Source organism: Equus quagga, chromosome 1, assembly GCF_021613505.1.
Source record: "Equus quagga isolate Etosha38 chromosome 1, UCLA_HA_Equagga_1.0, whole genome shotgun sequence".
Classification (NCBI taxonomy): Eukaryota; Metazoa; Chordata; class Mammalia; order Perissodactyla; family Equidae; genus Equus; species Equus quagga.
This window is the reverse complement of record NC_060267.1, coordinates 138,055,253-138,071,904: the sequence shown is the minus strand read 5'-3', so window position 1 is coordinate 138,071,904 and position 16,652 is coordinate 138,055,253. Positions and strand designations below refer to the sequence as shown.

The following is a 16,652-nucleotide window of genomic DNA, read 5'->3' as shown; positions in this document are numbered from 1 at the left end:
AACCTCTATAATAAGCACTTACTGTCCATAAATCTCATCTGGTATTTATATTTGTCAGTATTTTTAATAGGTACATAATTCCCAAGTATGCAACAAGATGGTAAGCTCTTGGCTCTTTTTGGTGACATTTATTAATTAACTGAATGAAATATACATGATTTTGGATAGAATTTACAATTCTAAGAGTCTGTCACCAATATTATTCTCATTACTTGTCAAACTAACCAGATCGATTTTCAGAAACAGACCAGAAGGCCAGACTTATGCTACTTTAAAAAAAAAAAAAAGAGAGAAAAGAAAAGAAAAGGAAAAAAGATACTGAATTAGTATCTTGGCCAGGGAAAAATTCTCATCATTGCAGAACAAGAACCTCCTACTTGAAAGACAAATGTCTTAGATTTCAATGTTCTGTTCCTAAATGTACTTCCTAAAAGACAAAGAAATAGACATTATGCCAAGTAGTGTAATGAATTAAAACAATTAGGATGAGCACCCTTGGAAAGATTTCAGGAAGTCAACCGGTCTGACCTTTGCCTCCAAGTCAGTGCAGTGTGGATCCAGGATTCTGGAAAGAGTCCTATTAAGAGCAGGTCTAGAACAGCTCTTGTCAAGCCTGACTTAATGAAATGACTTCAAAGAACATTAAAATACTTACATAGTACTTTTTTGTTCTCATCTTTACCCCTCCCATGGCCACCAAATCCTACCCTTCATTAAACACCTCAGGTCACTTATTGCTTCTCTCCAAAACTTGCTAGGCTTTAGCCCTCCACAACACTTATAACATTTAATCTGGCAACTAATCAGCAGCTATTTGGTGCCATCTCATACTATTTTATTCAACTATCATATAAATCTTTGGTTTCAGAGTTCTTGCCTAGGAAATTCTCTCACCACCCAGGCTATAACATAATAACACAAGGGCAAGACCTGGACTTAACTATGTGCCTTAGGATGGTGTATTTCATACACAATAAGGATTTAATAAATGTTTACTGTATTTGATTATGTTATATCAACATAATTGATATAAATTGAGTCACTAAAACAAGATTTAAACAAAATCAAATGTTTATTTAGCTCCTTCTTGGTGTTAAACAGTGTGCAAAGCACTAGAGATTCTAAGCGAAATAAGTCATGGTCCCTGCCCTCAAGTTCACATTCTAATCAGTCACAGAAAAGTAAGCAGAGAATCATTAAGTTGAGAATCACATACACACAGTTCTGGCTTACTGTCAAAAACCTGTGATCTTAAAGTTCATTGAATAAGTGAACTGTAAGTTAGAAAGTATCTTAGAGCAGTGCCTCTCAAAGTCTAACGTACGTAAAAATTATCTGGGGAACTTGTTAAAACGCACATTATGATTCTGAAGGTCTGAGGGGGAACCCAAGACACTGCATTTCTAACAAGCTCCCAGGCAATGCAGATGCTGTTGGGCCATAGAATGCACTGTAAGCAACAAGGGTTTACAGAACATTTGACCAGTTTATTCCTCTTACAACTGATTAAGTGAGATATATGAAAGTTAAACAACCTGCCTAAGATCACACAGGATAGAATAGTGAACAGATGAACTGGATTAAAATTTAGGTGTCCTACGTTGATGTAATGATAATTTTTAAATATGTAACAAGCTGACTTTCTAAACAAGACAAAATCTGTCTAAGAAAGAAAACGGACTTCATAAACAATACTGCTAATTAACACCATATAACCAGGGACAATGTCTATCCCACTACCCCATCACTCCCAGTTTCAGTTGTTTCAGAGCCCACTTTGTTTTCCTAATTTACCTGAGGTCTCTGAAGACAGTTCAGAAGGCTGACTACTGACTGGTTTCTTTTGGTCTAGTTTCTCTGACAGTGAATCCTCATCTGCTGGCAAGCTGTACTTTTGGCCCGTGGCTGTGACTGGTTCTAAAGGTAACAGTGAAAAATACACAGGTTTCAGAGAAGCACTATTTCAGCTATTTCTCCACCTTTGAGAAATTGGAAACAGAAACAGTTTTTGAGGAAGGAGAGATGCTCCTATGAGGGCAAAATAGAACTGGTGTAGTAGTTGGAAGGTGGAGGAAAGGCTGACTTTGGAGGTTTTTGTTTTGTTTTTTTAAGATGGGAAAAATAACTGTTCATACGTTGGTGGGAATGATCCAATGGAAAGGGGAAAAAACAGTGAGAGGCAAGAAAGAGGAGAATGGCTAGGGCAATGTACTTAAGTAGGCAGGAGGAGAGAGGAGCTAGTATAAAACGGAGAGGCTGGACTTAATTAGGAGCAGGGACAATTTCCTGATAGTTACAGGAGGGAAAGCAGAGTTTATGGATACAGATACAAGTAGTTAATTAGATGAGGTAATGGAAGTTTGTGAATGTTCTCTTTTATTGCTTCAATTATATGAAAAACAGGAAGATCAGGAGAGAACAAGGATAGAGAACGTGTTGCAGGAGAGTGAAGGTAAGAAAGAGTTGTCTAAGAGAGTAGGAGTGAGTATAAACTTGCAAAGTATAGTTGACTGTCTTTTATTTGGTATGACTTTGTCCCTTACCCTTCTGGAGACTACACTCTGGTAGAGAGAAATACCAAGAGTAAGTGTAAGTCCATACCTGGTGAAATCATGGAAGCAGGAGCAGCTGACTGCCCCTCATCCTGGAGAGATTCTAACTGGGAATCCTCACTTATTTCTTCCTGTGTCCGTGCAATTTCCATGTCCTTGACTGGAACTGGTGCCACCTCTGAGGGTGGTGCAACATCCTTGGCTGGAGTCACATTGTTGGTCAGGGTCACCTCTGGACCAGGGGGCAGAGCCACATCCTTAGCCAGGGCTACCTCTGTTTCTGGAGGCAGAAGCACATCCTTGACCCGGGCTACTTCTGTTTCTGGGGACAGAGCCACATCCTTGCCCAGGGCCATCTCTGTTTCTGCGGGTGGAGCCACGTCCTTGACCAGGGCCACTTCTGTTTCTGGAGGTTGGGCCATGTCCTTGACTGGGGCCACCTCTGTTTCTGGGGGCAGTGCCACATCCTTGCTTAAGACCACCTTAGTTTCTAGAGGCAGTGTTATGTCCCTGGTCAGAGCCACCTCTGTTTCTGAGGACAAGCCCACCTCCTCAGATGAGGATTTTTCTGTGGATGATACAATGTCCTTAGCCAGTGCCATTTGTATTTCTGAGAGTGATTCTACAACATTGGCTTGGGCCATCTCTCTGTCTGTGGGTGGTACTATGCCCTCAGCTGGGGCCAAATCCATTTTAATAGGTGATGCTCTCTCTGTTTCTTTGAATACTACTACATCCTTGGTTAGGGCTACCTCTGTTTCTGTAGGCAGTACCATGTCCTTGGTAAAAGACACGTGTGTTTCTGTGGGCGACAGGACATCCTTAACAGGGGCTTCTTCTGTCTCTTTAGGTGGGATGTCCTTGACTAGGGCCATATCTGATTCAGTGGATGATTCCATGTCCTTGGCTAGTGACACATGTGATTTGGTAGGTGATTCCATGTTTTTAGCCAATGCCACCTCTGTTTCTGCAGCTGGTGCCTCGTCCTTAGCTGAGGTCATCTCTTTTTCTCTAGATGATGCCATGTCAGCAGTCTTCAGTCCCATCATTTCCAATGCTTTCATTGGTGCCCTCTCTTCTGCTGATGCCATTTCTACCTCCTTGGCCGGCTCTAAGGGAAATAAGTTGGAAATTTAGGACCCATCATGGTCTGCCTGTAGCTCTGCATTCAAAACTTACTTTCTTAGAGCATAGGAGTAGCTGGTTTCTGCGACCATAACACTCTAAACATAACTAAGAAACTGTCCAGTTAATGCATTTGTGCCTAGTCTTTGACACTCTCAATACTTAGAAGAATAGCATATCAGGAGAATATATAGTGGAGGAGGAAAGGCAAAGGAGAGAAAAAAAAAAATCAGGTTTAAAAAAAACAACACAGGTACACAATTAATGTCAGAAAGGGAACCTGAGGGACGTCAAGAGAAAAACTCAGAGTTCTAAAACTAACTGAATTAAAAAAAGGGATTTTCTTTGCCTATTAACTCCAAGTGTTGTATTTCAATTATAACTTGAATCCTCTAGCTGTGAAATCAGTAATTTAGCTTTAAAAACACTTGAGATGGTTCTGAATCTTTATCTATACTGCTGCACGCTGCTAAAAAAGAAATCTGATGATTGATATTGACTATTGGTACTGCAACCCTTAACTGATACAGAGGGGTTCTAACAACTTACCTGCTGTGGGCTGCGTAGGTTGTGTAATGGCCTCTGCGGAAATGAAAGATTCCAACTGTGGAGAGTTTGGGGCTTCCACAGACCACCCCTGAGGCACAACAGCTGGAGGAGCAAATGTGTCACAGGGAAACAGACCTAATATTGAAACACAAACACATCAAACAAACACATTTTTGAAACTTAGTCAACACTAGGAAAAAAAAGGCATTTGATATTTAAAACCAGTTTTACATAGACCCAATGACCAATGAAGAACAAAGCAAGAAAGTTTTAAAGTAAAAACTGCTGACATTCTTCAGGTTTTAGCTAATTGTTAATAGGTGTATAGTATAACTTTATCCCTGTAGTGACATTAATCAACACTGATTGGCTACCTTCTACAGTGTATTACAAAGATTCAAAATACCAAAGACTGAGCTCTAGCTCCAACATCACAACCAGTATAATATAATGTATAGTAAGGAATTGTGAGTCTTAATTTCCCCATCTGTAAAATGAGATTAACACCTCCCTTTCCAATACCAGAAGTTTATTATATGAAAACAGTCTGTAAATTATTAAGAACTAGACAAAGATAAAAGGAGCATTATTTTGCTGTCCTCTGATAGATACAACAGGGGATTTAATATCACATGGTCCTTGCCATCAAGATTATTACAATTTAGCTAGATAGGCAAGATAGACATACATCAGATAATGCAAATTGTACAGTAAGGACTAAGTGCTATAAGAGTTTAAAAACAACGAGGACCAGAATAGTCACAGAAGGATTCTGAGGAGAAGCAAGAGCAGGAAGAGAAGAGAGAGGGGTCAATTTTAAGGATGGAGAACACTGAGAAGAGAAAAGTATAAAGATGCCAACAGGACAAGAATATTTCTGGGACTACAAGATTAGTCTGATTCAAACAGATCTTGCAGACCAGACAGGGAAAATAGGATTAGAACAAACAATGGAAGAAGGATCTGGAAAGCAGAGAAATTTAGTCTTGACAGAAAAAAATAGGGTGTCTTAAGGTCTTAATCATGAAAATGAGATGAATACAGAACAGGACTCAGGGCAATCAACACAGTAGGTATATCCAGAATAAATTTAAAAGGGAGCAGGAAGTCTGCTAGGAGACAACTGAGGTAGCCTAGGTATGACATGATAGAGGTGTACACTGGGGAAAAGCAGAGGGAGTATAAAGGAAAATAAGAAAGATGCTGTAAAGAAAGAAGTCAATGCAACCAAATAACTCACTAGCTAGTGAGCGGAAAAGACAGAAGTCAAAGCCAAAATCAAAATATCAGGAGACTAGACACACAACTCAAAGTCAATTCACCTAACATTCTTCTCCCAAGAGATCTTCGGTCCAAAGAAAAGCATAAATGAAAAACATTATTAGCTAGGATCTTTACAAATACAAAATTATAAGCATTGTTTGAAGTGAGATTTACTGATGATAGGTACTAAAGGAAACCAGAATATGTCACCCCAAAATACGCCTCTTTGACACAAAAATTATTTTGAGGGGCCAGCCCTGTGGCCCAGTGGTTAAGTTTGCGCACTCCGCTGCAGCCATCCAGGGTTTCGCCGGTTCAGATCCTGAGTGTGGACATGGCACTGCTCATCAGGCCATGCTGAGGCGGCGTCCCACATGCCACAGCTAGAATGACCCACAACTAAAAATATACAACTACATACCAGGGGGCTTTGGGGAGAAAAAGGAAAAATAAAATCTTAAAAATAAAAATAAAAAAAATAAAAATTATTTTGAGCTGCAGGCCATGAAGAAGCAGGAAATCCAGAGAAAGCACCTCACTTTCTGCCAAAAGGCAGAATATAAATTCTCCTTTTACTAGAGACAGACTCTCATCAGCCCAGAAAAAGGGCACCAGAGGAACCTACAAGCAAATCTTACTCCATTAGTTCCCCCCCCATATAATTACCTTCCCACAGTACGTTACTCTTGGAAGCCTAAAATTGCTTTCCTTGGTCCTGTCATTTCTCTACAAATGTATTGTTCTTTATTGAAGATGCTATATAAACTGAAATTCTGAGCTACCACTTTGAGTTACTTTTCTCCTGTGTGACGTACACTGCATGCATTAATAACTGGGGGCAGTTAAAACCCCCAGTTAATAAAAACACTGGGGTTTTTTTCTCGTTAATCTGTCTTTTTGTTAAAGAGTACCAACTGAAAACCTAAGATGGACAGAAGTAAAGTGTTGCCTCCCTTATAGTACTCTGGCCACATTCATGTTAAAAGTTATACAAAACCAGGAATGAGAATACTACTAATTGATAACTAAGATCTGTTTAATGTTTACTATGTATTGGACACTATGTGAAGTGCTTTTACATAATTTTATTTAATCATCACCACATCTTTAAGGTAGGGACAAGTGTTGGCCCCATTTTACAGATAAAGAAACCAAAATTTAGGGAGGACGTAACTTGCCCAAGACCATTAGCTAGTAAAATGTGAAGACAGAATCTGGCTCTAGGATATAAGATTCAAAATCCCATGAGAGGAGCTAAGTAGCCCCTGAGTAGCCTAACTGTGAATTCTCTCCTGTGACTCATCTAAAAAGAGCCTTCTCACAGCCAAAGCCCCCAAAGCTGACTTTGCCTAGTGGTTTACTTCAAAGGTGATGAGTGAAAGGCTACATTAATTGTCTGGAATTAAGAAATAAATCCAGTAGGAGAAGTCATACCATAACTGTCTTCCAAGGGATTATTTTGTTCTACAAATGCTGAAGCACTGGTTGTTCCACTGGGGAGAAAGAGCAATTCTTCCAGGCCATCATCATGGTGCATCTTAAAGGGATCTGGAATAAAGAAGGAATTTAAAACACATTCCCAGTGAATACAACTAGAAAGATTAGCATTCCTTTTATCCTAAGATAAATATTGATTAGTTACCTGTATGTTGTCAATAGTAAGTTAAATAAGTTGAGATAATATGTGACTGAGCATGGCAGGGAATCAATAAATATTCACTAATTCATTTGTTATGAGTTAAAAATATGTAATCTCCTATTCTCTAAGATTTGATTATCTAAATCAGTCAACAAATATATAAAACTAAAAGCACACCTAATGCTTAATTCTGTGATATACTAAGATGTGAAAGTATAGGTATAATTAAACTTTCAATATATATTTACATAGTAGATATTCATTTTAGGTTATTAAAAAAAATACAGCCAGAACAAGTAAAAAAGACATTTTCACCTCATGTGGACATCATGAAGAAAACGGCATTTCAAAAGCTGTCTGAATGAGACAGGGTGAACAGCTGGCATCTTGAAAGGAGAAATAAGCTCTAGACTCAGGATTGGCATGAGTAAAGCCACTCAAAACATCAAGTAAACTCTGTGCCTTCTTACACAGAAAAAGAGCAAAACTAGTCAGGCCAAGCAAGAAGCTGGCTCTCTAGAAAGGCCTTCTCAAAATCTAGCACACATCTGTATTACCCTGAAGGCTTATAAGAAAACAGATTACTGGGCCCTAAGTATCTGCATTTCTAACTAGTTCCTTGGGAAATGCTAATGACTCATTCCCTTTAGGCACTTCAACTGTCAGAGGCAACTGCATAAAAGGCCCATTCTTGAGGCTCTGAGGCAGCTACACCACCCTCTTCTAGTAAGATTTCAGGATTAGGAGCGACCATGGCATTGGGGAGCATGAACAAGGAGATGGTAAACTGAAAAACTATTGGGGATAGAGGAGGCCCCAGTGCTGCTTCTTCAGAACAGCAGGAGAGCTGGAACATGAGCGAGATTACAAACATTCATTCTCCCTGTTCTTATTTGGTTTGGGGTAGCTGCTGCTTGCTCCACCTCTCACACTTCCACTGAAGGAAAACAGGATGCTTAAACCATCAACGAGAATAACTGCTAAATGGTTTGCATTAGGATGGTAGATCGCTAAATCACATTACTTTTTTATTGGGTGCTTACAACATGGCAGACCCTGTGTGCTCTAAAAACCCAAAGATGTATAAGGTCAGGGTTGAGAATATTTAGCAGAGGGATACATTTTAGTTCAAGTCAAGAAAGATCTTCACTTGATAAATATTTAAGCTGAGAATTAAAGAACTGAGTGGTCAGGGGGAGAGAGGAAGACCTTTTCTGTATCTGCATTCCCTCCCTTAGTGATCTCATCCACTCTCACAGTTTAAAATTCCTTCTATAAGTTAACGACACTTAAATTTGTATCTCCAACCATTTAAACCTCTCCTCTTATTTCTTGACTTTTATATCAAATTGCCAACTCTTAATGCATAAAATAAAGCCAAAATGTAACGTTTCCCAAATGACTCCTCACACAGTCTTCTCATCTCTAATGGCATTCTATTTTTTTGGTCAGAAAACTTGGAGTCACCCTTGACTTCTCTCTTTCATACACCATATCCAATTAATCAGAAAATCCAGCTGACTTCACCTTCAAAATGTCCCCCAGAATCTATTTCTTCTGCATCTCCACTGATTAGAGTGTCTCACAAGGGTGCAATCAAGGCATTGGCTGGGGCTGTGATCATCTGAAGATCTGACTGTGGCTGGAGAACCTGTCTATACAATGGCTTACTCACGTGGCTGCTGACTAGAGACTCTGTTCCTCCCCCAAGTGTGCCTCTCCATAGCAGCTTGCTATCCCCAGGGTAGGTAAACCCAGAGTAATCAAGATGGAAGCCACAATGTCTTTTGTAACCTAATCTTAGAAATGACATACCATTATTTCTGCCATCTATTCTATTGGTCACATAGACCAAGCCTGGTACAATGTAGGAGGTGACAACACAAGGCTATGAATACCAGGAGGTGGGGATCATTGGAGCCATCTTGGAGGCTGGCTACCACACCTGACTTGCAGAACATTATACTCTTCTGAGTTTTCTCTAACCTCAAAACTGACCATTCCTTTGAAGGTAACTTCCTGACTTGAATTAGTAATTAAAAACTACTCACAAAAAAAAGCCCTGGCCATGATGGCTTCACTTATGAACTCCACCAAACATTTAAAGAAGAATTAAAACCAATTCTTCATAAACACTTCCAAAATAATTGAAAAGGGGAGAACACTTCCCAACTCATTCTTTGAAACCAGTATTACCCTGATACCAAAACTACACAAAGACATCACAAGAAAACTACAAATCAATATCTCCTCTGAATATAGATGCAAAAATCCTCAACAAATATGTTTATAAGTACAAGCATATAAAACAAATTATACACCATGACCAAATGGGAAGCATCCCAAGAATGCAAGGTTGGTTTAATACCCAGAAATCAAGTAACATAATATGTACATATCACTAGAATGAAAAATAAAACCACATGATCATCTCAATAGATGCAGAAAAACCACTTGACAAAATCCAACACCCTTTCATGATAAATCACTCAACAAATTAGGAATAGAAGGCATTTTCCTTAATCTGATAAATGTCATTCACAAAAAACTCACAGCTAACACGATACTTAAAGGTGAAAGACTGGATGCTTTCCTGCTAAGATCAAGGACAAAACAAGGATGTCTGCTCTCACCAATTCTATATAACACTATACTGAAGGTTCTAGCCATGACAATTAGGCAAGAAAAAGAAACAATGGTATCCAGATTGGAAAGGAAGAAGTGAATTACATTTGTAGATGACACAATCTTACAGTTAGAAAATCCTAAGGAATCCATTAAAAAACAACTAGAAGATAAAAGATCAACATACAAAAATCAACTGTATGTCTATACCTTGCAATGAACAACGTGAAAATGCAATTAAGAAAACAACTCCACTGACTCATAGCATCAAAAGAATATTAGAAATAAGTTGTACAAAAGGGAGTATAAAATTTATACTCTGGGGGATAGCCTGGTGGTGTAGTGGTTAATTTCGTGTGCTCCACTTCAGTGGCCCAGGGTTTGTGGGTTCAGATCTCAGATGCAGATCTACACACTGCTCATCAAGCCATGCTGTGGTGGCATCCCACATACAAAAAATAGAGGAAGACTGCCACAGACACTAGCTCAGTGACAATCTTCCTCAAGTGAAAAAAGGGAAGATTGGCAACAGACGTTAATTCAGGGCCAGTCTTTCTCACCAAAAAAAGGCAAAAAATTATACTCTGAAAACTACAAAAATATAGTAGAAAGACATAAGATATAAACAAATGGAAAAACATTCCATGTTTATAGCTTGGAAGATAACATTGCTAAAATGGCAAAACTCCCCAAATTGATCTACAGATTCAATATAATTCCTATCAGAATCCCAGATGACTTCTTTATAGATATTGACAAGCTGGTTCTAAAATTCACATGAAATTGCAAAGGACTTGGAATAGCCAAAACAATCATCAAAAAGAACAAAGTAGGAAGACTCATACTTTGCAAGTGCAAAACTTACCACAAAGCAACAGTAATCATGACAGCATAGTAACAGCATAAGGACAGATATATAGATCAATGGAAAGGAACTAAGAGTTGAGAAACAAAACCATGTGTCTATGGTCAATAGATTTTCAACAAGGGAGCCAAGACCATTCAATGGGGAAAGAATAGTCTTCAAAACAAGGAGCTGGGACAACTGGATATCTACATGCAAAAGAAGGAATCTGGACCTCTATCTCTCACCATATACAAAAATTAACTCACAGTGGATCAAAGACCTCAAATCAAGAGCCAAAACTATAAAACTATGTTTAGAAGAAAACATAACAATACATCTTAATGACCTCTGATTTGGCAATAGATTCTTAGATATGATACCAAAGTATGAGCAACAAAAGAAAAACTAGATAAATCGGATTTCATCAAAATTAAAAACTTTTGTGTACCAAAGGACATCAAGAAAATTAGAAGACAACCTACAAAATGGGAAAAAAATATTTGCAAATCTGGTAAGGGTCTAGTATGCAGAATATATAAAGAACTCTTACAGCACAACAGAAAGAAAAAACAATTAAAAAATGGGCAAACGGGTCCAGCCTGGTGGTGTAGTGGTTAAGTCTGCATGCTCTACTTTGGTGGCCAGGGGTTCACAGGTTCGGATCCTGGGTGCAGACCTACACACTGCTCATCAAGCCATGCTATGGCAGCGTCCCACATTTGAAATAGAGGAAGATTGGCATAGATGTTAGCTCAGTGACAATCTTCTTCATGCAAAAAGAGAAAGATTGGCAACAGATGTTAGCTCAGGGCCAATCTTCCTCATCAAAAACAAAAGGGGAGGTGGGGGGGAAGGGATCTGAATACACATTTCTCCAAGGAAGATATACAAATGGCCAATAAGCACATGAAAAGATAAAAAGATAACCAACATCACTAGTCACTAGGAAAACGCAAATCAAAACGACAATAAGATACCATTTCACATCCACTAGGTTAGCTATAATTTTCTTTAAAGGCAAGTGTTTTCAAGGATATGGAAGAATTGCAAACCTCATACATTACTGGTGGGAATATACAATGGTGCAGTTGCTTTAGAAACAGCTTGGCAATTCCTCAAATGATTAAACATATAGTTAGCATCTGATCAGCAATTCCAATCTAGGTATATACCCAGGAGAAATGAAAATAAATGTCTACACAAAAACTTGTATATGAATGTTCAAAACATCCTTATTCACAACAGTAAAAAATGGAAACCAAAATGTCCAGCAACTGATGAACAGATAAACAAAATACAGTATATCCATAGAATGGAATAGTATGCATCCGTATAAAAGAACGAAGTACTGATCCATGCCACAAAATGTATGAACCTTGAAAACACTGTGCTAAATGAAAAAACCAGTTGCAAAAGACCACATATTAAATGATTCCATTTATACAAAATGTCCACAATAGGTAAATTTATAGAGACAGAAAGTAGATTAGTGGTTGCTCACGGCTAGGGTGGATAAACAGAAAGGGGGTGATATTTAAAGAGAACAGGGTTTCTTTTTGAGGTGATAAAAAATGTTCTAAAATTAACTCTGGTGATGGCTGTACATACGTATGAATATAACAAAATAAACTGAATTGTACACTTTAAATGGACAAATTGTATGGTATGTGAATTATATCTCAATAAAGCTGTTTTTAAAAATTACCATATATGTAGGATAGCAAATAACTGGAGACTGATATAGAAAATCAAGTACTAGATCATTTGGAAGCAGCTGTGAGCACCTTGTAAGTTAGATAGCAAAAAAAGAAGCCACACATAGGTGGAAACAAATAACTCGGACTCTCAATCTAGTTAACTTTGACATGGAGGTATCAATGCTATTGCTTTGAGGCTCTTTTTCACTCCATTCCTCTCACCACTTCTAGCTCGAGTCAACTACAGATAGGCTTTTTGTCTCTATAGATTAGTTTGAATTTTAAGGAAATTGGGTATGACTCTTCATTTTCTCTTCTGTCAAATAAAGATAACACATACTTGGTAGAGTTAGATATGAAAAATAGATAATATGTATATAAAGGCTCTAGCACTATGTCTGGCACAAAACAGGCACTCAACAAATGGTGCTGTTATTATTGTAATAATTCCTTTTGGAAGAATTAGAATTCTAAATTACTGCTGATCATTTAGTCTTCAATGAATATGAATTTCAGTTAATTTATTCAAAACAGTTTTTGAAGGGGAGACAACTAGAGGGACATGTGTCTCAGAACAGATAAATAGAGAGGAGAAAGGGTCAACTAAATGTTCACGGGAACTAATTATACCTTGGTTGTGCTTTATGAGCTTTATTTAGGCTATAACATTTTATCTGAGTGGCATTTGTGGCTTTTTCAGGTTTATGTCATAGTTCACATTCAGCAGTCACAGCTAAGCCTGCACTTACCAGTCTGGATAGGATTCACCACTTGCTCGGGTTGGAAGCAAAAGTTTGTATTTTCTGGCCAGTTCTGATATCCCTGGTAGGCCATGTTCTCTTCAAGGAATTCAGTTGGAGATCCTTCAAATAGAAACATGAAACAAAAGTTACACGGTATCACCTTTCTCCTCCACTAGAGTTGAGTTTCTATGAGTATTACAGCTAGTACAGTAAACAGTCATACCCAGCTAGTGCCTTTGAAGAAAGATTTTTTAAATTTTAAGATAGAAGGAAATAAAGAACTGGAAAACATAAGTTGTTATACGGTTAAAAATACTGTAGGAGGACTTCTCATTATGGACATGTAAAAAGGTTAGTGATTTTTATCCACAAAAGAACAAGTATAAAATTGGACAAAATTGTGAAAAGCGATCATTTCAAGTCATTGGAATTAAAAAAAAAAAGTCTGATCTGGTGCCGGCCCAGTAGCACAGCAGTTAAGTTCACACGCTCTGCTTCAGCAGCCCGGGGTTCATGGGTTCAGATCCCAGGTGCAGACCTACACACCGCTCATCAATCCAAGCTGTGGCAGCATCCCACATAAAAAATAGAGGAAGACTGGCAAAGACGTTTACTCAGGGAAAATCTCCCTCAAGCAAAAAGAGGAAGAGTGGCATAGATGTTAGCTCAGGGACAATCTTCCTCAAAAAAAAAAAAAAAACCCAACCCAGATCTAATTAAAGGGAAAGATAGATAAACCATGTTCATGAATGGAAGATTCAATATTGTTAAGATGGTAGTTCTCAAACTGTCCAATAAATTCTCAAACTGACAATTAAAAATCCCAGCAGAACGTTTTGAAGATACCAACAAGCTCATTCCACAATTTATATGGAAATGGAAAAAACAATAGAATAGCCCAAACAATTTTCAATAAAAACAAACTGGAGGATTTATATTACCTGATTTCAAAAGTTACTACAAATGTACAGAAACAGAGTCAACGTGTATAGAACGTACATAAGATAAATGGAACAGAACAGAGTTTAGAAAGAAATCAACACACTGTTTTGGTCAATTGGTTTATAACAAAGGTGCCAATATAATTCAATGGGGAAAGGATACCTTTTCCAACAAATGGTACAAAAACAGCTGGACACTTACCTCACACCATATGCAAAAACTAACTCCAAATAGATTAAAGACCTAAATACAAAGAGCTACAATTAAAAAAAACTTGGGGAAGAAGAGGAGAAAACTCTCTATGACCTTGGAGGATTAGACAAAGATTTCTTAGTCATGTCACCAAAAGCACAATCCACAAAAGACAAGACTGATAAATTGGACAGCATCAAAATTTAAAATGTTTGCTTTTCAAAGATACCATTAAGAAAATGAAAAGAGAAGCCAAAGACTGGGAGAAAATAGTTGCAAATCATAAATCTGATAAAGACCTGTATGCAGAAGAGATTAAAATCTTTTTTTTTTTTTTTTTTGAGGAAGATTAGCCCTAAGCTAACTACTGCCAGTCCTCCTCTTTTTTGCTGAGGAAGCCTGGCCCTGAGCTAACATCGTGCCCATCTTCCTCTACTTTATACGTGGGATGCCTACCACAGCATGGCGTGCCAAGCGGTGCCATGTCCGCACCCAGGATGCGAACCGGAGAACCCCAGGCCGCCCAGAAGCGGAACGTGCGAATTTAACCACTGCGCCACCGGGCCAGTCCCTAAAATCTCTTATAACACAACTATAATTACAATCTATGTTAGGTCAGTTTTAACGAGAGAAACAAGTTCATTTATCATGTTAAAAACAATATTTATACGAATTTAAATATTGGTACATATTTGTAGCAAATATTTGGTACAAAACTTAACTACTGGTAATATAGTGATTGTTCAAAACTGTGTTTAGGTATTTAACATGGGGAAATAGCTATTTCACTCTAACTTTTTGTTTAGTTTTGCTTATACTTGCAATGAACAATGTGTACAGTTTTTGTTTCCCTACCTACTGTTTGTTCTGATTATATTTATTAAAATGTTATTGTTTGTTGAATCTAATGATAAAAAATTGAGACATAAAAAGGCAATCTCTTACAACACAATTACAAAATAAACAACAATTTTAAAATGGGCAAAGATTTCAAAAGATATTTTCACCAAAGGAAATATACAAACGGGCGATATGCACATGAAAAGAAGCTCATCATCATCAATCGTTAGGGAAATGCAAATTAAAACCAGCACAAGATACCACTGCACAACCACTAAAATGGCAAAAATCAAAAAGACTTACAATACCAGGTATTTGAGAAGATGTGGACAAACGGAAAGCCTCTTTCATTCTTGGAGGAAATGTAAAATGGTACAGCTACTTTGGAAAATAGTTTGATGGTTTCCTTTTCTTTTTTTTAATAACAACTTAAGTGAGATATAAATTCACGCTTTTCATGTGTAGAACCCAGTGGTTTTTGGTATATTCAGAAAGTTATACAACTATCACCACTGCCTAACTTGAGAACATTTTCATTACTCTAAAAAAAAAAAATCCTATACCCATTTTCCTTTCACCCTTCCTCCTAGCCTCTAGCAATCACTAATCTATTTTCTGTTTCTATAGATTTGCCTATTCTAGATATTTCATATAATCATAATCATACAATATACAGCCTTTTGTGAATGGCTTCTTTCATTTAGCACAACGTTTCCAAGGTTTATCCATGTTGTAGCATGTATTAGAACTTCATTCCCTTTTTATGGCCAAATAATATTCTGCTATATGGATATACCACACTTTGTTTATCCATTCATCTGTTGACATTTGGTTGTTTCTATTTTTGGTTATTGTAAACAATGCTGCTATGAACATTCAAGAATATTTCAAGAACATTTCAAAGTGGCTCCATCATTTTACAATCCCATCAGCAATGCATCAGGGCTTCAATTTCTCTACATCTTCACCAACACCTGCAATTATGTGTCTTTTTATTTTAGCCATTCTAGATGTGAGTATGAAGTGGTATCTCATTTTGGTTTTGATTTGCATTTCCCTAACTACTAATGATATTATGCATCTTTTCATGTGCTAATTGGTCAGTTGTATGTTTTATTTTTTAAAGAAATGTCTATTCAAATCACCCATTTTTTAAATAAGCCTTTTATATTATTATTGAGATGTAAGATTCACTTTCTTGACAACATCCTTGCAACGTAAGTTTTTAATCTTTTTTTTTTTGAGGAAGATTAGCCCTGAGCTAACATCTGCCAATCCTCCTCGTTTTTGCTGAGGACGACTGGCCTTGAGCTAACATCGTGCCCATCTTCCTCTATTTTATATGAGGCACACCTGCCACAGCATGGCTTCATAAGCAGTACATAGGTCCACACCTGGGATCCAAACTGGTGAACCCCAGGCCACCAAAGCAGAACCACTGCGCTACTGGGCTCACCCCCAAGTTTTTAATTTTGATTAAGTTCAATTTATCTACTTTTCTTTTGTCACATACTTTTGGTATCAAATCTAAGAAACCACTGACTAATTCAAGGTTACAAAGATTTATGCCTACGTTTTCTTCTAGAGTTTTATAGTTTTACCCCTTACATTTAGGTCTAGATCCATTTTGAGTTAATT

At 37.6% G+C, this 16,652-nt stretch overlaps 1 protein-coding gene across 13 annotated transcripts in view; it reads right to left on the bottom strand.

Annotated features, from left to right (window-relative positions):
* Window positions 1–16,652, bottom strand: part of MAP4 (microtubule associated protein 4) — a 126,185-nt gene that overhangs the window by 49,876 nt on the left and 59,657 nt on the right. For all 13 annotated transcript variants that reach the window (XM_046665835.1, XM_046665843.1, XM_046665860.1 and 10 more), the window contains 5 exons: window positions 13,047–13,160; window positions 6,924–7,037; window positions 4,227–4,361; window positions 2,602–3,663; window positions 1,795–1,917 (listed from right to left, as the gene is read on the bottom strand). In XM_046665835.1, the coding sequence (XP_046521791.1) occupies window positions 1,795–1,917; window positions 2,602–3,663; window positions 4,227–4,361; window positions 6,924–7,037; window positions 13,047–13,160 (1,548 nt within the window). The remainder of the gene's footprint in view (window positions 1–1,794; window positions 1,918–2,601; window positions 3,664–4,226; window positions 4,362–6,923; window positions 7,038–13,046; window positions 13,161–16,652) is intronic.